The following is a 27,278-nucleotide window of genomic DNA, read 5'->3' as shown; positions in this document are numbered from 1 at the left end:
TCCTCCCTTCTTGTTTCTTCTACTACAGTGATACAACTCATACCCGTCAATGGAGAAATCGATACCTCTGTCTTTATCGATCCATGTTTCAGAAAGTGCTATTATTTTGAATTTGCCATTTAGAGTCTTCAGGTATTCGTCAATCTTTGAGAAATTTGCATATAAGCTTCTACAGTTGAAATGTATTAAAGAAAATGTATTATCTAAACTAACATTGTCATTGAATTGTTCCTCTGTGTAGTAGTCACATGTAGCATTGATTGAGTTGAACAGATGGTTTTCTGGGTCAACATCATTTTCAAAGTCATACAGTTTATAGTCCATGTATTCAGCTCTTAGAAACTTTTGATTCTCAGTTGTCTCACCTTCTCGCTGCGTAGCCTTCCCCGTCTCCAGCCAAGGATGAGCCGTGTCAGTCATAAGTCTAGCAGGTCTCATCTATATTGATCCAAGTCGCGGAGCTCTCGGATCATGACAACTTTGGCTTCTTCATATGGTCCATTTAGCCGAATCATGATTTTGCAGTTCCGTGTCCATGTTGCTTGTATCTTGTTTTCTTTTCTGAGGATGCGTGCTTGTCTTGCAATGTCAGCGTTCTTCTTGGTAAGATGTTCATTGATGTAAACCCCAGTTCCCTTCAGCTTCCTTCCCTGCCGTAGTAACTCCGTCTTGTGTTTCCGATTTACAAACCGGATCACAATGGCTGGGTTGGTTCTGCTGTCCTTCCTGGGGATAGTATGGCACAAATAGTTGTAATTTTGTTGTCGAATGTCAATGTTTGTTTTACGTCAGACTCCATTATCGCTGTTGTTGTTGTAGTTGCTGGGAGTTCTGATATTCGTTCAGATCCTTGATGTCTTTGACATCTAGGACTCTTGCTTAGTATTTGTGATTTATACAGTAGAATTGTGGTGACTGAGCAGCCGTTTTTTTATCGTTCAATGTAATTACTTTTATTACAGTGTAATATTCCAAGTGGGGAAAAACAGAAAATAATTGAGAAGCGCTACATTAAACATATGTTTCTTATTGCAATCAAATAACTATTTTGACAATAAATAACATAGTAAACATACTAGACAACTTCTCTTTCAGGAGCAAGTAAGCAAACAAAGGCTCCAGGTTTGATCTCCGCTTCTGCCATCCTAGTCACTGCTGTTGTGAAGACACTTTACCCACCTGCTCCCAGTGACACCCACACTGGTTTAAATGTAGTTTAAGATGAGTTTCACTATGTAAAGCGCTTTGAGTCTCTAGAGCAAAGCGCTATGCAAATATAATTAACTTCACTTTACAATTCACTTCCTACTTTGGCTGCTGACGTATGCAGTAATACAATGTGTAATTTCCCATTGTATTATTTCGTCAAAATTAAGAGGGACAAACGGTAGGAAATGCACTTTTTTTTAAATGTTGGTTATCGTTTACAATCCTTATGAGAGACAAGAAAACGTAAGTTCTGGGTTTTTTTTCGCTTTCTAACATTCGGCTCGTTTTAGGTGGCTAGCAATGCAGCTAATGGGGGCAATCAATTACCTCTAAATCACTTTAAAAATGCATTCAAAAACCATCAACAATACTCTATTTGCAGTCTGTATCCCGCATAATAACCAAGCTGTAGGGTGATGGGTCAAATGCAGAGAATAATTTCGTCACACCTAGTGTGTGTGTGACAATCATTGGTACTTTAACTTTTAACTTAAATTCAATCGATCGCAACTGGACTGTTTGGTTTGTCTTAGAAGATGTTTCGCCGCTCATCCGAGTAGGCTTCATCAGTTTGTGCTCATAGACTTAGATTGGTCAGATCTAGTCCAGCAGCTGGTGCCAAAACCCGAAATATTTATACTCCAAAACCATGAGGGTGTGCCTGGGCAAGATGGTTTCGCCATATCGAGCAAACGAGCAATCCTAACTGTCAAAGCCAACGACAGTCGCATTGAGGTATTGTGTAGCAGAACGATCACTATGGATCTACTACTACCAGTCCAAAATAGTCGGAATCCCCCGCGTAAGCATTCCATTCAGTTGTAAACAAATGGCACAAATGGCATTCTGGTTGAAAGGACGGCGTTGCATTTGGGAGACATGTGTTGTCGCAGACCACCTCCTCTGTTGAGGGATGGTTTTTCAACCTTGACATAGATGTCTTCCCTCACTCTTCTTTCGTACCATCCGTCCTCCCTGTCCAGCATTTGTACATTTTTGTTCTCAAAGGAGTGCTGTTTTTCCCTGAGGTGCAAGTAGACAGCTGAGTCTTGGCCTGAAAATCCTGGGCAAGGATGGTTTTATGCTGTGCCATGCGTCGGCTAGTAGTTGTTTTTGTTTCCCAATATATGAATCAGTGCATTCATCGTTACAATGGATAGCATACACCAGATTGTTTTTGTGGGTGTGGGGTGTCTGGTCTTTAGGATACACTAGTCTCTGTCTCAGGGTGTTGCCTGGTGTGAAGTGTACTGGGATGTTGTGTTGGTTAAAAATTCTTCTGAATTTCTCAGATAGACCTGATACATATGGAATGACAATATTTTTGCATCTGTCACCTTTTTTCTTTTTCCTCCTCATCCACTCTGTTCTTGCTATTTATGTAACTGGAAGCACTTTTCACAAACAGTCAAAGACAACCAAACAGTCCAGTTGCGATCGATTGAATGCCTTGCAAAGACAATTATTGGATGAATGAGAACACTCATAGACAACCAAGCTGTAGCGACATTGTTATTGTAAAAGCGAACACTGAGGAAATCTTTTTTTAGCGTAGTAATACATCACCATGCTACAGTATTACCCGTAAAAGATAAGCTAGCTTCTACGTCAACATGAAAGGTAGGTAGGTAGGTAGGTCTTTATTGTCATTGCACAAGTACAACAAAACACGTTTGAGTTTGTAATGCATAACAATGCGATATGACGCCAAGCTGTACTGACTGAAAAACATGAACAATCATATTACAGTATCTGTAAAGTATTAGCCCACTTTTCGTGTTTTGTTTGTACACAGCTGAGCTAGCCAGACAGTGTATGCATTGTATTTGTACTAACACGCATGGCATGCTGCGTGTATCATGATCGATATTAAAATGACTCACTTGATGGGCAGTTGTTCGTCTGGTCCAGCTGGCTGGCGACGTTTTGTGTTGATTTTGGGTAAGCAATCCATTTATGTTGAAATAGATTGTCTCCAAGTTCTACATTTATGGCATCAAAACTGCTTTCATCTCACTCTCCCAGCTTTCAGCTGCTTCAACGTCTCACTCTTCCTTTGTGCTAGTTTCTATAAGCAGCAGTATAGTTAGCTTCAAAAGTAAAAGGTTGTAAACCGTCATTTGTCCAAAAGCTTCAAAAGTACAAGGTTGTAAATCCTCATTTGTCCAAAAGCTTCAAAGGTACAAGGTTGTGAATCCTCATTTGTCCAAAAATAGTCGTCTTTGTTGTTTGTTACCAAGTATGCCATGATTTGAAAACACACTCCTCTTTGATTCTGGAAGTACGAACACACATTGTTGCCAGAAGTCGGAAGTGTGCTGCTATGGAAAAATAAATCAATGCGTGGAAAAAATTATTAAAATTATCAAAATACAAAAAATATTGAACATATTACATATTGGTATGAAAGTGTCTGTTACTACATTATATATAGACTTGCAGTGTGGATATAAAACGTTGCTGGACGGTTTTGAAGTTGTTTTAGAGGGCTTTGAAGGCTACAACGGTGACTGCCATTAGCCACATCTTTCAAGTGATTTTATTATCTTTAAAATCGCAATAAAAAAATACATGTATGATCTTGTCTCTCATAATGATTGTAAACGATGGGCAACATTTAAAAAAAAAAAGTGCAGTTCCCCTTTAAACCTGCTTACTTTCTGTTTTAACATGTTCTATCTACGCTGCTGTTCAATAAACAATAGGGATAGAAATTCATATGCCCCCATTCCTGGGTGGATCTTGCGTGAGAGAAAACGGTGGGGTTAATCATTTTGCAATGCAGTCTGCTTAAAATGATGGAAAGCACCACTCTACATAGCAATTGACGCTGTGGTCGAAGTTGTAATTGCCACAAAACACATTTTAAGATATTGAACACTTTGCTGTTGTCTGGAGGCTCACGTGGACAATGCACACCCACAGTTTGTCACGTTTCATGAGTCAGATAAACCACAACGAATGAGGCCATTTGAAACCCCTTCTTACTGTAATAAGCATTTATTCTTTTGTTTGGAAACTGTACAGAAGTTTTGGGTCCACAATCCAATTACAAGGTCATACATTGGTCATTATTAAAGTTCTCCTGTGTCCAGGGATGTATTTCCTGGATTGATAACTAATAAAAAATGGCAAAAGATTTTGTGATGATAAAAAATAAATATATAATCATTGTAGTATATCAACTAGATACGGCTCTTGTACTTTGTGTTGTTACAGTTGATGTCCCATGGCATTTGTTTACATTCAGGAAAGCTAACTTGCTGTTAGCGGTTAGCTATGGTATCCTCCTACGATGTGTAGTGAAGCATGTTTAGTTATTCCTCATCCTGCAAGGATAATATTTGTAAGAAACCCAGTTTATTTGTCGCCATGGAGGCGAGGATTAGTGATTTAGAAGTAGCTAAAACACTGCGTAGACATTAGCCACTATCTAGCTAGCCAAGTTTTAAAGTATCTCTTGCAGGGCGGCGCTTCAGTGTTTATAGCTTCAACTTTATCAGTTTATTTTTAAGCCAAAATGCATCCATTCTGCCTGTTCCGTCTTCACGCTGTCTGCTTGTAAGTACTCTGTGCGTGTACATTTCCTAACATGCACCTGTGCTCATATTATCAGCAATGACACGACATGACGACGGCGCACCGTAATGTCTGTAGCAAAAAAAAAGGACCAGTATTTTTCAGAGGTACTATTGTACTGTTTTAAATTCATTAGTAGCGCAGTACTTTATTTGTACCGGTATATCGTACAACCCCACATGTGGCTGACGTCGCGAGGCCGTTTGAGCGTAGTAATGCAAGTCAACTCAGCACCATACTGAAGCAGAAGGAGCCAGCTTTTGTGCCGGCAAAGCCGTTAAAATAATTTCTAAACGGCGGACATTTATCGATGAAAATATCGAAAAGGCGAGAGGAGATACTGTATTAAGCTCTCATAAGTATAAACTACAGTATTCAGAGCGGCATTTTTTGTGCAAGCTCCCCGCATCATGAGGGTGAACTGCCACTGTAGCTACGCAGGTAAATATCTAACGACCAACGTGAAACCAACTTCACCATAGATTGCGGTCTGTGCACATCATTTTATGAAATTACTGCAGTTGTTTGTACAGTAATACCTCAGCTTACGAGTACATTGCATTCCACGACTGAGCTTGTTCTCAAAACACTCAAAGTAACCCCACTTATTGAAATAATGGAAATCAATTTAATCCATGCTTGGCCCTCCCAAAACACCACAACTGTAACATGTAACATGCCTTCTGAAAAAAACAACAACTCATAGACAAAAAATATTGTTCAAAAACAATGTAATAGCATGTACTACAAACAAATACAATATAGTTAAATGAAATAATATTGTTCCGTATTTACCTTAGGAAGCAGACTTTTGTATGTGTCTCCAACAGGCTGCTTCTCTGTCATATAACAATAAGAACTAGGAAATTATTGTTAATGTGCCACGCGGACGTTTTTTAGTGACTGATCGAAGAGGTCAGTGTTGACAACATATGATATGTATGTCTGTGTACAAAAAGTAATGCTCGATCGTTCAGTTTGTTGACTTTAAACCTCGGAGGGATGGGCTCGTAACTTAAATAATATTTTTGCTGAAAGGATTTAGTATAGAACAACGACGATAAAGTTTGCAACTTTTGGTCTCTGACAAAAAAAGCCTTGCCCCTACCGGAAGTAGCGTGACGTCACCGGAGGAAGGGCTGCTCACATTTTCCTATTGTTTTCAATGCAGCGAGAGAGATTCGGACCGAGAAAGCGACGATTACCCCATTAATTTGAGCGAGGATGAAAGATTTGTGGATGAGGTACGTGAAAGTGAAGGACTAGCGTGCAGTGCAGGACTTATCTTTTTTCGCTCTGACCGTAACTTAGGTACAAGGGTTCATTGGATTCCACACTCTCTCCTTTTTTTATTGTGGATCACGGATTTGTATTTTAAACCACCTCGGATACTATATCCTCTTGAAAATGAGAGTCGAGAATGCAAAATGGACATTCACAGTGACTTTTATCTCCACGACAATACATTGGTGAAGCACTTTAGCTACTGAGCTAACGTGATAGCATCAGGCTTAACTGCATATAGAAACAAAACAAATAAGCCCCTGACTGGAAGGATGGACAGAAGATCAACAATACTACCAAACTCTGGACATGTAACTACACGGTTAATGCTTTCCAGCTTGGCGAAGCTTAGCAATGCTGTTGCTAACGACGCCATTGAAGCTAACTTAGCTACGGAACCTCAAAAGAGCTATGCTAAAAACATTAGCTCTGCACCTACGCCAGCTCTCATCTGCTCATCACGACCCGTGCTCACCTGCGTTCCAGCGATCGACGGTACGACGAAGGACTTCACCCGATCACCGATGCAGTCGGCGGCCCGGAGACGGAGGAAGTCAAGGTGAGGTCGCCGGCTAGCGCGTCTGCTATCCATCTCAAAGTCCTCCTGGTTGTGTTGCTGTAGTCCGCCACTAATACACCGATCCCACCTACAACTTTCTTCTTTGCAGTCTCCATTGTTCATTAAACAAATTGCAAAAGATTCACCAACACAGATGTCCAGAATACTGTAGAATTTTGAGATGAAAACAGAGCTTTTCGTATTGGATTCAATGGGCTCCGAATACTTCCGCTTCAACCGTTGACGTCACGCGCAAACGTCATCATATCGAAACGTTTTTCAGCGTTCGTTTGGCGGAAGTAGGAAGGAAGGCAATTCTTTTTTTATAAATATCTGCACACAGTTTTGGGACTTATGCAGATCCCAAATACACAACAGCAGGTACCAATAGATAAGAAAAGTTGGTTTTGCATAATAGGGTCCCTTTAAATAGATTTCAGTTAATTCTAATGGGCGACATGGAGTGTTTGGTTACGAGCTCAGTCATAGAACCAATTAAGATCGTAAGTTGAGGTACTACTTGTTACCAGACAACTTGCAGTTGCATCTCACTTTCATCATCTCCAAACCCCACCCTTAGTGTCTGCCTTCCCCAAAAGAACACTGATGGGCTTGCTCATCAATAGACTGGCAAGATCGGGAGGCCATGATAGGTTAAACTAAAGACAGGTCTCTCCAAGACATATAGATGTGAAACAAAGATTGAGTTAAACATCTTCCTAGTCTCTGCTCAGGCAGAGGCACATGGGAAGGCCAGGATAACAGTCAATCCCTAGAGGAACCCAGGAAATGACTGCTTGCCAATCTCAGGGCTCACAGAGTTTACTAGTGGGGTGCTGGGCCATTGCCATGGTACCCTTCTACCAGGGGACATTTACTTTCCACATTTAGTGATTTGAAGTGTAAACATCTTTGTAGTTGCTACATAAGCATTTTCTTTACAGAAAGCCATTCTACAGTACGTAAAAATTGGATTATAGACAAATGTACAAAGTTGAGTCAGAGGATGGGAACGGAGAGAGGACTTAAACATTAGAAATCATTGTGAAGCGTAAATTTGTCCATGATAGTTCTAAACAGCAGTTGTGGTTTGTTAAAATGTAAATGGTGCCAAAGTTGCGTTTTGTAAATATGATTATTATATCATTTGAAACGGCATAAGCCTGTTTCTCACAAAAGGTTTTAACACATTTAAATCTTTAAAGTCATGTTTATAGGGGAACCTTTGAGACATGAATACTTATATAACCAATATACAGTGAATTAGACACTGCCTGGACTTGTGTCAAAAACAGAAAAACAAAACATGCAGTATCACAGGGTTTATACAAGATACTATGACAAGGTGATCTCATCATGTAAGATATAGGAGGCAGGCGGGTCAATGGTAATTTAAGACATTTGGTAGGATTTGACCATTTTTACATTCCAATTTAAAGGCCATTTATAAGTCATAAAAGTGTGATAATTAACAACTAGAAACATGTTAAGCATAGTAAACAATTATTTTAAGTCTTCTTGTCATAAGAATATTTCCAAAAGCGAGTGTCCATGTTTTGGAAGGACTACTGTTAATACAGTAACTTTGATGGTGATAATTGGAAAAAAAAGGATACATATTGGAAGCAGTCTGAAACAATCAAAATTGCTGTAAAAGTAGTTTTCATTTCACTTTTTCGGTTGGTAGAGTGGCCGTGCCAGCAACTTCAAGGGTTGCAGGTTCGATCCCCACTTCCGCCATCCTAGTCACTGCGTTTGTGTCCTTGGGCAAGACACTTTACCCACCATCCCAGTGCCACCCACACTGGTTTAAAAATGTAACTTAGATATTGGGTTTCACAATGTAAAGCACTTTGAGTCACTTGAGAAAAGCGCTGTATAAATATAATTCACTTCATAATTAATGTTAGCGTGACCTCTGAAACATGGACTTTATTTGTGAGAACGTGCATTGCCATCTTTTTTATCACATTTAAAATAATCAAATGTTGAAAATCTGATAAAACTGCTGCTAACCACAATAATCTGTGTTTTTTTACCACTCAAAGCTAAGCCTAGGCCGCTAATTAATTTTGCAGGATGATATATGTGCCACAAATGATTTCCGATGAACGATATTATTGTCAGCATTATTTTGAGATCAAATTAGGCACTAATTTTATTATAATAACAAGAATATTAATAACAATAATAATAACAATCATCATCATCATCATAACAATCAATACAAGTATTCTTTTCAAATGCAATAAACTTTGATTTCTAATTACTATTTGTTACCATTGTTATTAGTAGATCAATAACTTTTAACTATCCAAAATATGTAAATAAACAATAACAATAATATTGACTCTCTATCTCTGTTAGCAAAATTTGCACTTCAATAAATATTGAACACTCAAGTTTTTTTTCCCAGTTGAAAAATCGGGGTTGGTTTGGTTTCTTGTTGTTTTTTGCTGTCACTTTACAACAAATAAAGAAAAAAATAACAAAAGGCTCATCTCGCTCATTCGTTTAATGTTGAAATATTCTTACACGTTTGACTTTGCGATGATCTTTTTCGTCCAAATTTGTGTTACTTTGCAGTGCTTCTCACTAGCGAGTCGCGACCAGCGAGGCTCTGTCTGTGTGCATACTGTGTGTATAAACAAGCAGTCATGCGTCCGCCCACTGAGACAAAGTGGGTGGCTGCCAAGAGGGTTCACTCCGTTCATTTAAGTCTGCTATTGAATAAACCCGCTTACATGTTTGAAACTGAGAAATTAAGAAAACAAGCAGACACGGACATGGAAACTTATCGATTGCCAGCAAAGTTAGTTTGACTAATTGATTTATTGACTATCCAAAACAAAAGTTCAAGTTATTTACTGCAATAGTAAGTTCACATTATACCTTGAAGTTCAGAAACAGACTCTTAGAGTACCGGTACTCATACATTGCAGTATTTTTATTGTGTAAGCCTCAGCTAAAATAGAACATTACATGAAAAGTGTTAAGCTGTTACAGTCTGTCAGTTCACGTTTGTAGAAGAAAAAAAACGCAGGGAAGAGCAACTAATGCAGTTATTCTCAAACTGTGGTAAGTGTACCACCAGTGGTACGCGGGCTCCATCTTGTGGTACACCAAAGAATCACATGATTAAACTACAGTGTTTTGTTTTCCTATATTCAAACAGTGTTACTGTTCAAACTGTGTGCAATGCCAAAATTAAATGGTAAATGGGTTATACTTGTATAGTGCTTTTTTACCTTTAAGGTACTCAAAGCGCTTTGACACTATTTCCAAATTCACCCATTCACACACTGCTGGCAGGAGCTGCCATGCAAGGCATTTTCCTTTCTGCCTCGATAAGTGAGGGGGATTATAATCGGAGGAAGGTTACATTTGAAATAAAAATTTTAACATTTAATAAATGTTTCTCCTGGTCCATAATGTATATAGGTCATAACAAAATATCAATAATTATCGATGTTAACCAATATAAAAAAACGTATATTGTGGTACAGTTTTCAGCCATATTACGCAGCCCTAAATTACAAACGTATTTGTTTTTTCTCACTATTTGCAAATGCAGCATGACTAATTATGCTAATTAAATTGTTACCACACCCCTTTAATGCCCACCCCTCTGTAACCAACCACTGCCACAAATATATTGCAGTCCTGTGAGAAACACTGATAGATCATGTAGCAGATATTTCAGTACTACTGTATAATGGTGCAATCACGGTAATCAACGCAATCCCAATCCGAACTACATGCAGTTTTGCAACTTTGTCCAATCCTTGCGTATTTTGGCCAATCATCATCATTTTGCCATTCAGATTTGTAGCTAAGCAGCAATAAAAACGTTTACAGGAGGAGGTGGATTCACTCCCCCTCATTCGTCGTTGTCTTCCTGATATGTCATACGTGAAGTACGGGGGGAGGGTGCAGAGATCCTCCCAGGAATGAAGGGAAATGAATCCCTCCACTACCCCAGCAGGCACAAGACATTGATACAACGTTGATTATGCATAGATGTCCTTTAAAACTGATTTTGAAACAATGTTGCAAAATAGTTGTATTTGTAAATTGAGACAACGTTGGTATCTAACGTTGGATCCACGTTGTTGGTTGGGAAATGACCAAAATTCAATGGTCATATCAACGTCAGAACCCAACATTGATTAAACGTTGTCAAAAAGCATGTTGTTCCAACGTTAAGTTTGAGTAATTCAACGTCAGGACCTAATTCAGCAAGTTCTCAAAGTTGTTTTGATGTCTTATGCCTGCTAGGACTGTATCTTTTATCATTTTTTCAGGTCTTTATTTACACCAATGTACGTAATATCGGTATTGGTATTGACAAAATCCTAACGATATACAACATGCGTTAACTGTCTAACCCAGTGTTTAACCCAGTGCTTCTGAATTATTTTCTGTTACGCCCCACTAAGAAAAAGAAAATAATATGTCCTATATTAACAACAAAGAAAACAGCATACAGGTATTTCCTTGTCTCCCACTGTAGTCACAGTGAAGCCAAGTGCTACATATGCTTTGTCATATTCTTTTGTGTAAAAAAGCATGTTCTCTGAGGTCACACACGCCCACCTGACATTGCACCGCCCCTCCCCCCCAGCCCTCTGGGTGGGCCGCTTAACTAATTGAGAAAAACTGCTCTATCCGATCAAATGTCTCCCTGCAAAAACCCCACAACGCCCATTGTCCTGACTTTTTCGTTTGATAGACATGTCGACATCATGATTATCTTCATCGTCCCTCATTTCCCAAAAAAGAATTACAGCTGTATAACATGTTGCCCCACAGTCATATGTGTAAAAGTGGCATCAAATGGGAAATATAACTCTGTGTGATATAGTAAATGACAGTGTAATGATAAATCGGATAACAGGTACTGTTTTCTTCTGTTGCTTCCATCTGACTGAAGCCGAGAACAGAATGCCTGCCTTTCCAACTGACTCACTTAGATGGAAATACACCCTGGTGGTAAAAATGAAGGTACAACTCCCAACATTAATGTTTGTTAAATAAAATATAAAGGCTCTTAAAAACAGATCCCTTACTTAATGTGACCAGACATTACAATGTCAGTTAGAAAGAACACTTAAAACATTATTGGCAAATGTGTAAATTCAAAAGCTATATGACATGCAATGTTTTATAAAAAAATATGCTTCAACTTTTGACCAAGTTTTTTTTTTTTAAGTCAGACAAATCCCGGAAGGACTGATATAGACCTTTAGAAGATGCTCGTTGCCAGCCTTTTTAAAAAGCTTAATCACCAAAAAAAAAACATTTTAATGTATAAATCATGCCATTTATTTTGACCGCACACACTCCTTTACCCTAACCGCGGATGATTACCTGAAAGGGTAAGAGTTGCTATACAATCAGTGATCAGGTCAATGCATACACCAGTTCAAAGATGAGTGAGAAGACTGACTGGTGGGCTCGTTGGTAAATTTCAATTCAAAATACACCTTTATTAGACTTTAGATAAAACATGAAAAGGAAACATGAAAACATGAAAAAAATGTTTGTGTTTAACATTCTAACAATATAATTGCCTTTGTGACAAAATATTGTAAGATGTACTATGATTGATCACGATTACCATATTTTCCAGACTATAGAGCGCAGCCACTAAATTTTAGAAAATTAACTTTTTCCTATATATTAGCCTAGACCATAAGCCGGAGATATATACATTGCGAAATGAGTTATTTACACATAAATATATTGTAATTGTACCTTACCTTAATTATTTCCCAGCGGTGCCTGTAACACGGCAGCAAAACACCTGATCAAACAAAACAGACCCACGAGCTGCGAAAGCTAGCTCCCCAATTAGCTAAACAGACTCAATAACTTTACGCAGTGATGGCTTGGTGAATTTACTTAGGAATTTGTGAAACTGAAACAATACAAATAAAAAATCCATTGTAAAGTAATAATACCAACACAGACACTCATCAACATGTGAGCATATTAGCTAACGCTAACGACGCTCACTTGATTACATTAAGATAGCATGTACAGATATGCATGAAAACACTCCTACAGACATCACACATGACACGGTTTGGTAAGTATAAAGGATTTAAGTTGTATTGTAAAACTTACAAACATTGTTCGGAGTGATGGATGAAGCATCCATCCATACGAGTAGAAACGCACAAACGGCTAGCAGGTGGAAAAACACTTGTAATTCCGGTTCAAAGCTCTAAACAGAAGGGCACTGCAATAACTGCAGTGAGCAAAACTCGTCCAAAAGATGGCACCACAGTACAAACAATAACCCACCTTTTCAGTGTCTTTATTTATTTTTTGAAAACTATTTGCATTATGGCCATCAGCAAAGAAAAGTCCATAAATTTGACGCACCTTTTTAAAAGCTGCAGTGTTCAAAGCGTAGGAAAAAAGTAGCAGCATGTAGACCGGAATTTACGGTAATCAAAAGTGTGAAAAATTTGATTTAAAAATAAAAAAGACAATTTTATCAGACTTTTCCAATGTTTGGAGAAACCATCGTTTGACTCCTTTAACTAAATATGATGGTAATACTATGTATTTGAACATAAAACTACATACATTATGTCACAAAATGATAATCATGCAAACACATTTGAATAAAATAGATCTGTACATCTTAAAGAGCCAAATATTGATTGTATAGCCATGCAATTCATACAGCAGCAGTTATTGTCCTGGAGACTCATCCAAGGTGTAAAAATGGATCTGACAACAAAACATAAACATTAAGCAAAAGAACAGACGGACAGCTCTTGACTGCTAGGTAGTTAACATGACTAACAGAGGACCCAATTGTGACTCACTATTTCAATTGGAATTTCAGAGTCTCAACTCCTGAGAAATGCAGGGAACTGTTAGCACTCACCGGACATCATTTTGCTGCTGAGGTTTTTTCTGCCCAACCAAGTTTACTGTTCTCGCTTGGATAGGCTTCTCTTCTCTGAAATACACAAAATAAAAACAGTTTGTCAGTTTATGTTTTGACTTTTAACAAATTGTGGCAAAAAAACTATGCTAGTTGGCAATACAGATATCTGTTTTATTTAATGTTTTTCATTGTTGATATGGAACTCAGACCAATATTAGCTTGAACAGTGAGAACATTAAAACAATATAGGAATATGTTTAACAAACATATCTGTTTTCTGCAAATGAACTCTTTGAACTGAAAAATTAGAATGTACTGTACTGTATATCCTGCTGAGAACCAACATCCTCTCCAGGGGACATTTGCTTTTGATCCTTTTCTCTTGTCAGAGTTACAAGTTTTGGAAAAAATATCCTTGTTATGCAAAACGCAAATGTTCACGGTACTCGAACTACCCTGACCCTTAACAGGCTATGGTGCACCCAGGCCAGCCGGGAGACATAGTCTTCCTAATGTGTCCTGGGTCTTCCCCGTGGCCTCCTACCGGTCGGACGTGCCCTAAACACCTCCCTAGAGAGGCGTTAGGGTGGCATCCTGACCAGATGCCCAAACCACCACATCTGGCTCCTCTCAATGTGGAGGAGCAGTGGCTTTACTTCGAGCTCCTCCCGGATGACAGAGCTTCTCCCCCTATCTCTAAGGGAGAGCCCCGCCACCCGGTGGAGGAAAGTCATTTTGGCCGCTGTACCCGTGATCTTGTCCTTTCGGTCATAACCCAAAAATCATGACCATAGGTGAGGATGGTAACGTAGATTGACCGGTAAATTGAGAGCTTGGCCTTCCAACTCAGCTCCTTCTTCACCACAACATATATATATATATATATATATATATATATATATATATATATATATATATATATATATATATATATATATATATATATATATATATATATATATATATATATATATATATATCAGTGGCGTGCAGTCACTAGAGGCAGGGGAGGCGGGGCCTCACCTGCCATCATGGAAAGAAAAGAAAAAGAAAAAGAAAAAAATTTTTATTAAATTGTTATGTGTATCCAGTGATTATACTAAAGTTATTTTCCATTTAACTTCACCAGTTTTAGATTATTTTTATTTTTATTTTCACATTTGCCGTTCAAATACTGAGAAGAGACGGTGCGGTGATCAGCAGCCAGTTGAGGCACTTGTGCCTCACCATGGATTGCGACTCGGCTAACTGCTGGCTTGCTGTGCAGTGAGACCGTATTGCTATATGAATTATATTAAACATTTCCATAGTTTAGTTAGCTGAGGTATATAATGTACAGTGTATTTTGTCAACAACTGTATGTGTGTAACGTATTTTTAGTGCTGAGCGATCATAAATCTGCTGCAGAGACACACTGTGTGAGGCTCGTATCATAACCCCGCCTCCTGGTGCCAAGCACCTCCGCCGCAGAATGCACCGCCCGACGGGAGCACCGCGGCCACACCAACCAAAGCCCACACCCAAACCCTCCACGTGCAAGACCGAATCCCCCCAAAAAAAGTCACTTAACAAGAAGCTAAAAAGTGCAAAAACAACAATGCTCGCGCCGGAGGAGCCGTGAACGAGTGCAGGGACACAACATTAGGTACACCTGCACTGCAGGTTCATATGTTTGTAAATTTGACTGTGATGATGCAGTCGTGCCTCACCAGACATTAACCTCACCGCACGCCACTGATATATATGTATATATATATATATATATATATATATATATATATATATATATATATATATATATATATATATATATATATATATATATATATATATATATATATATATATATATATATATACATACAGTATATATATACCTATACATATATATATATATATATATATATATATATATATATATATATATATATATATATATATATATATATATATATATATATATATATATACATGTATAGATATACAGTGCTATTGATTTCAATTTCACCACTATTTCATATTTATTTTTTATATTCAAACTGTCAGTTCTCTTGTTTTCTCTACAAACTATTAATATTTTTCTCAAAACCTTTTCCTTCTTTCCATTGCACATTTTACAGAAAATTGTGACACATAAACATAGGAATCGAGGTGTGTTTTGATGCCACGCAAACACGGTGCTATGGAGTAACATCAAACGGTGACTAGAGACCTGTCAGCGAATGCTACCTTGCTACTGGGCAACTTTATGGATTATTATATAACTTAAATGTTTCACTTTTTTGAGTGGATTAATATTGGCCTATGGATTACTGGATCGCTAGACACTGGACTTTAAGGGTCTTGTAAGGAGGAAATATTGTTGTTTTATAAACTTTTGTGTGGTGTTACTGTCTTATTTGTGATTATTTAAAGCTAATTATCACATCTTAGAACTTGGCGATATGGTAAAAAAATAAATAAATAAATAAATATATATATATATATATATATATATATATATATATATATATATATATATATATATATATATATATATATATATATATATATATATATATATATATATATATATATATCACTTTTTTTTTTACATTCTTTTTAACCGGCCAGTTTTATAGCATCTGTACTAAAAACCAAATAAAGTAGGTATTAGTTGAATGTTTTATTACCAATCTAAATGAATAAAAAATTAAATTAAATGAGAAAAACACAATAATATTTTACCAATACATTTGAGTTTACATGCTTACAAGTAAAATGAAGCACGTACAAGTCATTTGGGAAATGTTTGGCTTGTTTTGGAGTTAGTTTGGAATTTTGAGGCACAGAGATGGCCCCAAAGGGGTGCAGGGCTGCCGTGTATCGAGAGTTGGCCACTGGCTGGCCCAGCTCCATGGAGGTGTTTGTCAAATGCAAGGTAAACATGGTGTTCCATTTTCCTCTCAATGACAGCATCTCAGTCATATTACGCCAATTTCCGCAACTTTACGCATTAAGATACTGTTTTTAGCGAACATTATTCCGTCCGCGATTCCATTGACGCATAAATTTATGATTCTGTACCGTGTAACCTGAAGTGGGGCGTTAAAAGTTTGACTTTGATTGGCTGTTCAGTCGTGTTTTTTTTGTATGCTTTGCAGCAGCGCCTGAATGAATTTGACAGCGCGTGTGTCATAAATACAACGGTCAGCTGGATAGAAAAGTACCGATATATATACACATATATATACATACTGTATGTGTATATATATATATATATATATATATATATATATATATATATATATATATATATATATATATATATATATATATATATATATATATATACTGTATATATATATATCTATATATATATAGATATATATATAGATATATATATACTGTATATATATTTATATACTTATATATATATATATATATATATATATATATATATATATATATATATATATATATATATATATATATATATATATATATATATATATATATATATATATATATATATATATATATAAATGATCAATCGGTTATACTTGTATAGCGCTTTTCTACCTTTAAGGTACTCAAAGCGCTTTGACAGTATTTCCACATTCACCCATTCACACACAAATATATATACGTTAGGTCAGGAAAAAACACAGGCTATGTAATCCCTACAAGCCTGTTTCGCAGGTTTCCCTGCTCTTCTTGGGATTTTATTCTTATTTATTTACTTATTTATTCTATTTACTCTTATTTATTTATTTATTTTAAAAAAATCCCCTGAAGAGCAGGGAAACCTGCGAAACAGGCTTGTAGGGATGAAACCACAGAAACCTCGACTACATATACAGTATATATCCATCCCATCCATCCATTTTCTACCGCTTATCCCTTTTGGGGTCGCGGGGGGTGCTGGTGCCTATCTCAGCTGCATTCGGGCGGAAGGCGGGGTACACCCTGGACAAGTCGCCTTTTTTTTTTTTGTCTTTGCGCTATTACTATTGATATGGTCAAGTGGTTTGAATTATTTTCAATCCATCCACTCATTTTCTACCGCTTGTCCCTTTCGGGGTCGCGGGGTCGCGGGGTGGCTGGAGCCTATCTCAGCTGCACTCGGGCGGAAGGATTATTTTACTTGACTTCAATTATGATTTCCCATGTACTATCCAAATGCTGTACATATTCTAAAACAGTATACGCCTACTGGTAAAATTGTCCCGGTCAGTTAGTGGAGGCCTAATTTGTACTTTAATGTAACATTAACCGTTAATTGTTTTATTTTTTTCCCCCAATATGCAGTCATAGTATGCAGCTCCTGCCTGTTATGGCAGAATAAAAGTACATACACAGAAACACCAGATAGCTCCTACAATAAACACTGGATGAATGGTTTGTTGCATGTGTGCCTTTGTAAGGAGGAAAAGAAAGTGTGTGAATCGACTGACAAGTCACTGCAAAATGAAGATAAAGTGCTTAAACAATAATATTCATCTCCGTGAGCTACTATTACTTCAGTGGGTAAATTTTAGATGTAATTCCAGTGCAATGTAACAAATACAGTTAATAACTGTTTTGCAATAAATAAAAGCAAAACATGCAACACACATTTAACGTTACTCTAGTTATGCTTTCTCCTAGGGTTCTACTGTATATGTATCTAAGAGGAATATTACAGCGTGTATAGACCAAATATTTGATCATTATACAATATTGTTTCAATAATTGAAAATGTTGTCCAACTTATGAAACACTAGAGTATAAAGTGTCTGTTACACACTGCACAGTATATACATAAGCATAGTGTTCAGTGTTTCCCACACATTCATTTATTTGTGGCGGCCCGCCACGAAAGAATTACGTCAGCCACAAATAGTTTTTTTTTATGTTAGTTTTTTTTTGTTTTTTTTTTTTTGTTTTTTTTGTCCTGTCCAGCTTCTCAGGCAAATCATATAGTTGATGTAGATGCACATATAGGATGTTCAGATTTACTTTACAAAAGAGAAGTGTAGGATACTTCTCTTGTTGCCTTATTTGTATTTGACCACTACTGTTTTCTGTTTATTTGTTACTGACTGTGGCAGGACACCTCTGCCTCTGTTTCACTTTATGTTGCTGGTAAATAATATGGTTGTAGTAGTAGGCTAAAGTTAAATGATTTAGTATGCACTAATTAAAGGGGCAGAGCTTTAAGAGACATTTTAGCTTTTATATTTTATAAGATATATGTGTAAGAACCACAATTAATAAATATATTTCAGTGAATAACTTATTGTTCAAATCTGTATATAAATATGTACATAAAGTGTTGTAATTATATTGTAAAATGGATGGATGGATGGATGGATGGATGGATGGATGGATGGATGGATGGATGGATGGATGGATGGATGGATGGATGGATGGACGTTTAAAACATAACTGTTATTATTAATTAGTAAGTATACATTTTTTTAGCCTTTTTAGAGAAAATCATATCATTGTAGTAAATTATGCAAATTACTCGATTAAGTCATATGACCACGCCCATATCCACCCCCCCACCGCCACAGGTATCTTGGCAGTTTATGGGAAACACTGGTGTTTATACCTATATTAATAAAAAAACACGCTATATCTGCTATATCTCTGCTATATCTATGCACACTGTAAACTCACCAGGCTTAGTCACTTTATGGCAAAAAAAGTACATATATACTGTAAATATATATATATATATATATATATATATATATATATATATATATATATATATATATATATATATATATGTGTATATACGGTATACACATATATATATCAACATCTCTCCTAGGCTTCAAAACACTTGATCATACTGGAGCTTACAGTGCCCTGGGAAGAGCGGACTAAGAAGCCAACGAAAGGAAACGTGCCAAGTACCAGGAACTGTTGGAGTGCAGGGGCAGGGGTTGGAGAACTTATTTGAACTCATAGAAGTTGGCTGTAGCTCATCAACGTCACCGCTGCACGTCAGCATATGTGGATGAAAAAAAAAGTACTGGTATATTTTAAAGGCAGTAGTAACTTTTTTAAATCATTAGTACCGCGGTACATTATTAGTAGCAGTTTACCGTACAACCCTAGTCCTACCACTGCACAACAAACCCGAAATCAATGGAGTTAACTGCTGAGATATTTTTTTTTATCATTCATTCTGCTTCGGTTGATGAATAAAGAAATAACTACACGGAGAAGAAGCCGCCACAGACGACTTGTGTCTCTCGTGAATGTTTTGAAAGTATGTAGCGTTAATATTTTCACATTCGCAAGCTTTTCGTCAGCTTGTGTGGCTAGTTAGCTAATGTTACAAATTATGCAAACTTATGCAAAAAGTGGATACATTTTTCTGGCCCTCCCTGGGTGAGTCAGCACCTGAAATCCCTCGCTCTGAAGGGGCTAGATTCATACTCCCTACCCCTCATTATGCCTACTACCCCTATATGAAAAGTGTCGTTGGGAAACTACTACACTCACAGGAACGCACAAATTTAGGATAAGGCAAAAAAGTAGGGCGAGGGGGTGTATTGGGACTGGCCCGTAATTTGATCTTTTAAAAGGTAGAACACGATCTAATCAAGGTGTTTCCTTGCCTTTTAAAAAGCTAGTTTAATCCCAATTCATGCAATCATTTGTTGTTGTTTTTAGAGCATGTAAACAACATGTGTGTGTATTAGGGATGATGTTTGATAAGAAATTATCGTGTTCGAGCCTATTATCGAATCCTCTTATCGAACCGATTCCTTATCGATTCTCTTATCGAGTCCAGATAGGTTGTTGTATATGGAAAAAAACACACAATATTTGGTTTAACAAAAGCTCACTTTTATTATATAAGAAAAAAATAAATAAATATTGACTGTTACCCCCCTAAAAAAATAAAATAAAATAAATAAATATTGACTGTTGTTACCCAAAGTATATTAAGTGGTATTTTTCAGAAAAACAAATATATACAGTAACACAAAAACAACCTGTCTCTGTGATCACTATAGGTGTATAAATAATAATATAGTGTTAAATAAAATCAGTCCCTTGGGCACAAAACTGAAAATAATACAGCTCTCCAAAAATTGCACTTCTGCTGCTATTTGACATAACTGTTTGTTTTGATGTTTTGACATTTTTGCACTTTATTTCTTTATTGAAAGAAAATTCTATGAAGAGAAAAGTTGTTTGCAAATGTGGTTACAATGCTAAAAAATGAAAAGTTAAAGCTAAAAAAAGAAATACACTTTATTGAGTTAACATTATTTCTTTATAGGGGGAAAGATGTGATGTTATGAGCTAGGGAAAATAACAACTACACTACCCAGTATGCAACGGGAGTGACGAGCATGCGCGGTAGCCCCGAAAAGTGTTGTTGCATGTCGCCACCCCGCAGCTAAGAATTAAGTTATGAGCACGCTGTGAAAGTAAACGTCAAGAACTCAGTCAACACGCCTCGTCTGCATTATTTATAATTAGACAGACAACACATATACAGTGTGATTTTGTTTTGTTTACAAGGAAAGAAAAACAAAAGTTAAAAAAGGGAGATGTCATATATGTTGTATATATATGTATGTGCTGCGGTTGCTTTAAGAACGTTGCGACAGCTGCCGTAAAGGAGGTGCGTTGCTATGTTTCCGGTTGGTCGTAAAAGTGTTCGTCATGTGTTTGTACCCTGCTCAAATCTCTCAGTAAAGTTATTCATTGGATTATACCTTTTGTTTTGAACTTTATTACACCTTGGAGCGCTTTTTCCGGTCCATTGTTTTCCTGCTTTCGCTATCTGCGCCTAATGACTGAGCTACGTGACGTCATTTCTTGTGATGTCCCACGGAGCATTTCTGGTCGGGACGAGATTCGAATAAAGAACCAACTCTTTTTCTTTACTATAGTGGTCTCGATAACGGGTACCGGTTCTCAAAAAGGGATTGGAGTCCGAGGACTCGGTTCTTTTCTTATCAAACAACCTGGAAAACCGGTTTCAAGTATCATTCCTAGTGTGTATGAGGGGTAGGTTAAGGATGGACTGCTACGCAACTATATTTCATTCTGATGATGACATGTATCATGTCATTTATTAGATAAGGCTATAGCTGTAAGTTGTTTTGATTTAGTTATTGAAAACAAGTGTAACTAAGCCTGAGATCAATTAAAGCAATACTCTGTTGAATATTTATATGACCCCCGGGCCACTTTGTGCAGGAAAAGCTGGGTCCTGAGGTCAAGAAGGTAAAGGACTCATGACAGAGACAACTTTACATGTGAACTTCCAACATAGATGTCAATCCTTGGAGGAAACAGGAGTACAGGCAGAATATCTACACAATTACAGGTTAAATGTAAACATTACATAGAAAGGCCTGAGTTTAGAGTAGAACCCAGAACCATTGTGCTCTATGTTTGCACACTCTGGCTGTTTTTCCATATTTGGTTCAGATTAAATGAACTGTGGTGCGCGTTTGGTTCCTTTGAGCTTCCATGGACCAAAAGCACAGAGCAGAGTTCAAATGACAGCGAAAAGCATAGCAAAATCACAGAAATATAACAGTAAATAAAGCCCCGCACACGCGTCAGAAGCAGCAGTTCTCTGTGGCGTGTGTCTCTCTCTGTGTGGGTGAGTGTTGCATGCAGCGGCACTTATAAAAATACATTTCAAACTTTTTTGTGACATCTCAGCAGGTACAAAATATAGTGCAACACAAAATAACTAACATATTATACCAACAGAGAGCATTTTTATTTGAAAAATGCGTTGCGTGATATTTCACCAACGCTGTTCAATCAGGTTGTGATTTTATGTTTTCAAAGAACATCCTTTGTTCTGATAGCAGAACTGAGTGCTAAGCAAAATAGACTTGTTTCCTGAACATTGTTCTAGACCAGAGTACTGAACTACAAATAGAACACAGCCTTAAAACTTCTTACCCAATGTGGGTATATTGTAAGTATACATTATATTTAGTACAGTGGCACCTTAACTTTAGAATGCCCCAACTGTTTTAAGGTAAGAGCTTTCTCTTGGCTGATTGCTATGCTTTAAATTGCAAGCTAAAATTTTAGTTAAAAGCATGGTATCAGTAGAATTTGAGTAATTGTAGTAGTAATAGTAGTCGTTAGTAGATCAATAGCTAGTAACCCACAAACTTTTGTGAATAATTTGCCATCCAGTGAGACACAATCAGAATGAAGCAAATGCCATTGGAGTACATGACAACACTGATGAGAGGTAACGGTGTTGAAGGCAGTACTTAAGACAAGTTAGGACATGTACGTGCTGACAGTCACCCGTATTTGCAGCCTCTACAGTATGACAGACTGAATCCTCAGCTTCAAAATGATGCATAGCCACTTAGAGCCGGAGATATATACTGTAATATCGGACATTTCCTTCTTTAGATGCAATGAATCGATCTTCCATCCCAGTGCAGGGCTATTAGTCCATGCAGTGCTTAAAATAGAACAGAAACGTAGAGCTGAAGGAGCGTGCAGCTTTTGGTGGGTCATCTATCTATCTGTACAGTATGTATCTCCTTGATTCTAGTGCAGCTTTGAGCAGATTTATTCTACGAAAAAAGGCTTTCTTCATGCATTCTGTGGTCGTGGTGAAAGTGGATGGATTCAGTTTCACTTCTACACTAATTGCAATAACAGACAGTTTGCTGTAACGAAATAGGGAGGATCAGTCACTCCTGGTTTAAAAATGATGTTAAACAGGCACCTTTTCCACACTCGGTTTTAGGCCTACTGGTTTTATAACAGCCTGTGTAATGTCTGTTTGCAAGAGCTCTGCCCTACATATCGTGCATAAGGCTGGGAAAAGGCTCAACCGCACCCCAGAGCTGGAAACAGCAGCTGTTGAGATGGATGCTGCACAGATAAAAGCCAACAGGGAGGGTTTCACTTTTACTATGTGTGCCATGCCAGGCTTCAGTGAGCTTTTCTGCTATTGCACTGCCCACCTCCCACTGCATCTGTCAATGAAATGCTTCAAGATAAAAGCAAACACAGTCCACCAGACTGAAGCATAAGCATGACTCATAGCGCCGATGCTAATGAGACAAGTGCAGATGAGAAATTAGTTTCTGTTTCTTCAGAGAGAGGAGGAAGTGGGGTGTGCCGCAGACACACGGCCCGGCTTCTTCCTCAAGTTACCAACAAAGTGCTCAAGTGATTGACTTATTTTTGTCCTTTTTAACGCTGCCACCTATCTGGACTGCTGGACTATGTGTGTGGCAGCATGTGTGTGAGTGGGGGGGAGCTAGAGGATACACACACATAAACACATGCATGGTTACAGGCAACAGTGATCCTGATGCTGAGGCACTACAGTATAGACAAAATGGGAAGCAGCTGAGTTCGTGCCTTCCTCACATACACACACACACATGCTTGTATTTCTGACCTTCTTGAGACCTGTGAAAATCGCCTCCCTCTTTATGACCACCCTTTCTAGATATATAAGTTTTGTATGTACAACATTAATAATATATACAAACTATGCAAATGTAAAAAAAAGTAAGCTTTTAGTAAAACAATGTTTTAAATGTGTTTGTTTGTAATTGTTTTTTAATCTTCAATATTTACTTAAAGTTATTACAGTATGTCTCTATATATACATATTTATTGTTTTAATTGACTGCGTGGGTTCCCTCTGGGTACTACGGCCTCCTCCCACCTCCAAAGACATGCACCTGGGGATAGGTTGATTGGCAACACTAAATTGGCCCTAGTGTGTGAATGTGACTGTGAATGTTGTCTGTCTATCTGTGTTGGCCCTGCGATGAGGTGGCGACTTGTCCAGGGTGTACCCCACCTACCACCCTAATGCAGCTGAGATAGGCTCCAGCACAACCCCCCCAATTTGAAAAATCCCTTCTTTTTTGGGAACACCCTAATTTTGATAGATTTCACCATCAAGCTTGCAAATGAGACATTCTCTATTAGATGCAATGTTTTTTTCCGTATTGGCACCATAATTTCGGTCCTAACTTGTTCACCGGTCCTCATATGGGAGGTACTTTTCCTTGTTGATGTCTCAAGAAGGGTAGAAATACAAGAACACACACACACACACATACACACACACACACACACACACACACACACACGCACACACACACGCAATCTTTCTATGGCTTACTTTAGCATGGCCTCCTCCTTCGCCTCTTCCTCCCGTTGCCGAGCCAGCACAGCCATGATGATCTTCCTCTCCTCGTCCGTCAAGTGGCTCAGGTCCGGCTCCGGGATAGCCTGGGCGACGGGTGGACCCCGAGGGCCTACCGAGGAGAACATCTCGCCTCCTCCCTCCTCCTTCCCCTCGATTGGGAATCACGGATAGCAAAGCCCACGGATCACGACATGGCCCACGGATGAAGCGGCGGTTGGAGCGACTGATGCGGAGTTCCCATGGCGGCAGCGGCGGTAGTGTAGTCGCTGTTAGGGACGGCGGTAGTGTGGCGGTTCCGTGCTGCCGTTAGCAGCCTCGCTTCTTCCCGAATGCTGCACCGGTGTCTTCCACCCCCCCACCCCCTAGCTCCCGCCTGCCCGCCTCTCCCCTCCACCACCTCGGTTTCACGGGGAGCCCATTTCTCCGGCGGTCGGTGTGGACGACGGCACACGCGGGGGGATACGATCCGGGTTCAGAGAGGTGGGGGGGAGGGGGAGGAGGGGTGGGGGGTGGTGGTCTTGAATGGCGGCTTGCCTGTCTGCGTCGCTCCCAGGCAAGGCGGACGCTGGGTGCTGATGCTGCTGTCAGGGAGACGGGGGCCGTCAATGGGACCGCAGCTCCCTCAAGCGCGTTCACTTCTCTTGCAGCAGGAACGCGCCGCCCTAATTTAAGAATGGGGGCTCCGCCACTCGCGGGGAGGGTGGGGGGGAGAGAGAGAAAAAATGCGCGCTCACGGCAGCCTGCGCCGCACGCATCAAAATATAGGGTTTCCTCAGGGGCGAGATATCAGGTCTTCCCGCCCCCATCTGACTGTTGTGTTTCTGTCCATTTACTATAAGTCTTTTTTATTCTGAGGACATATTGTGAACATTCCTTGTTTTAAGTTAAAGTCAAATAAAAATGATTAATTATGTAGCTTATTACAGCTCTTATGTAGTCTGCTCATCGTCTCCTTCTGTTTTGGTGTCTGTCTCTTTAAGACGTGAAAATTTCCCACGAGAGACCATGCACCTTTCTATGATTGGTCAGCTTTCAGAAGACTGTAGCAGGGGCGGATCTAGAACTACAGAAGATCTAGGGCAGGGACAAGGTACCTTTTTGGCTGAGAGAGCCCATCCATTCATCCATTTTCGGAGCCTATCTCAGCTGCATTCGGGCAGAAGGCGGGGTACACCCTGGACAAGTCGCTACATCACAGGGCCAACACAGATAGACAGACAACATTATTCACACTCACATTCACACACTAGGGCCAATTTAGTGTTGCCAATCAACCTATCCCCAGGTGCATGTCTTTGGAGGTGGGAGGAAGGTAACCCACGCAGTCACAGGGAGAACATGCAAACTCCACACAAAAAGATCCCGAACCCGGGATTGAACTCAGGACTACTCAGGACCTTCGTATTGTGAGGCACATGCACTAACCCCTGTTCCACTGTGCTGCCGCTGAAAGAGCCATGAAAGACAAATATTTTAAAATGCGAGAGCCATGTAATATTTTTTAACACTGAATACAACTAAATGTGTGCATTTTTAAGTAAGACCTACATTTTATATATAATAAGTCTCTTATTCTTTTTAATTAATTAAAGTGGCGACTTGTCCAGGGTGTACCCCGCCTTCCGCCCGATTGTAGCTGAGATAGGCTCCAGCGACCCCCGCGACCCCGAAGGGAATAAGCGGTAGGAAATGGATGGATGGATAATTAATTTAACTACTGCCTAGTTTCTCTTGTTATATTCTTATTTGTATCGTTATATTTGTAATCTTATTGTTGCTTTTTATTTTTATTCTTATTGTTATATTTTCTATTTCATTTTAATTTATACCCCCATTATTTACTTTTTACTTTTTAAATTTGATCTCAATTCTGTACACTGCTGCTGGAATTTTAATTTACCTGAGGTAACACTCCTGAAGGACTAAATAAAGTACTATCCATCTATCTATCTATCGATCTATCTATCTGTCTATCTGTCTATCTATCTATCTATCCATCTATCTAATAACATTGTTTTTCTGAAGCTAACCAATAATAAATAAAAGACTTCTTACCAATAATGCGACATCTTGAACAGGTGCGGTATAAAACGGATGGATGGATTAAAATGCATTAGAATGTTTTATATTTTGAATGTTATTTTTAACACTGTGATTTCCAGCAGAATTATTCATTACTTATCATGTTAAGCAATGTCAGCTAAGATTTATCTGAGAGCCAGATGCAATCATCAAAGGAGCCACATCTGGCTCGAGAGCCATAGGTTCCCTACCCCTGATCTAGGGGTTACAGTCCTAATGGGAGATGAAATATTCCACACATTTTATTTACTTTTTTAATTCCACAACACAACTTTTGAATCATCATACCATTTTCATGATGCAATCTAACACTGCAAATACAGTCAACACCTGGTTAAAGTCCAAATACAATTTCACTTAGGGTGGTTGGATGGCAGTAGTGTATAGATCAGGGGTGTCAAACTAATTTTAGTTCAGGGGCCACATGGAGGAAAATGTATTCCCACGTGGGCCGGACGAGTGAAATCATGGTATGATAACTTAAAAATACAACTA

At 38.5% G+C, this 27,278-nt stretch overlaps 1 protein-coding gene across 13 annotated transcripts in view; it reads right to left on the bottom strand.

Moving 5' to 3' along the window:
• The window catches only part of LOC133657486 (regulating synaptic membrane exocytosis protein 1-like), a 273,490-nt gene extending 248,100 nt beyond the window's left edge, over positions 1-25,390 (bottom strand). For all 13 annotated transcript variants that reach the window (XM_062058859.1, XM_062058865.1, XM_062058868.1 and 10 more), the window contains exons 1-2: positions 24,675-25,390; positions 13,536-13,610 (exon numbers count right to left, since the gene is read on the bottom strand). In XM_062058859.1, coding sequence (XP_061914843.1) covers positions 13,536-13,610; positions 24,675-24,826 — 227 coding nt within the window. In that variant the 5' untranslated portion in view covers positions 24,827-25,390. The remainder of the gene's footprint in view (positions 1-13,535; positions 13,611-24,674) is intronic.
• Positions 25,391-27,278: the final 1,888 nt, after the last annotated feature.

This window comes from Entelurus aequoreus, linkage group LG09, assembly GCF_033978785.1.
Source record: "Entelurus aequoreus isolate RoL-2023_Sb linkage group LG09, RoL_Eaeq_v1.1, whole genome shotgun sequence".
Classification (NCBI taxonomy): Eukaryota; Metazoa; Chordata; class Actinopteri; order Syngnathiformes; family Syngnathidae; genus Entelurus; species Entelurus aequoreus.
Note: the sequence above shows the minus strand (reverse complement) of the source record. Positions and strands in the feature narration are given on the sequence as shown.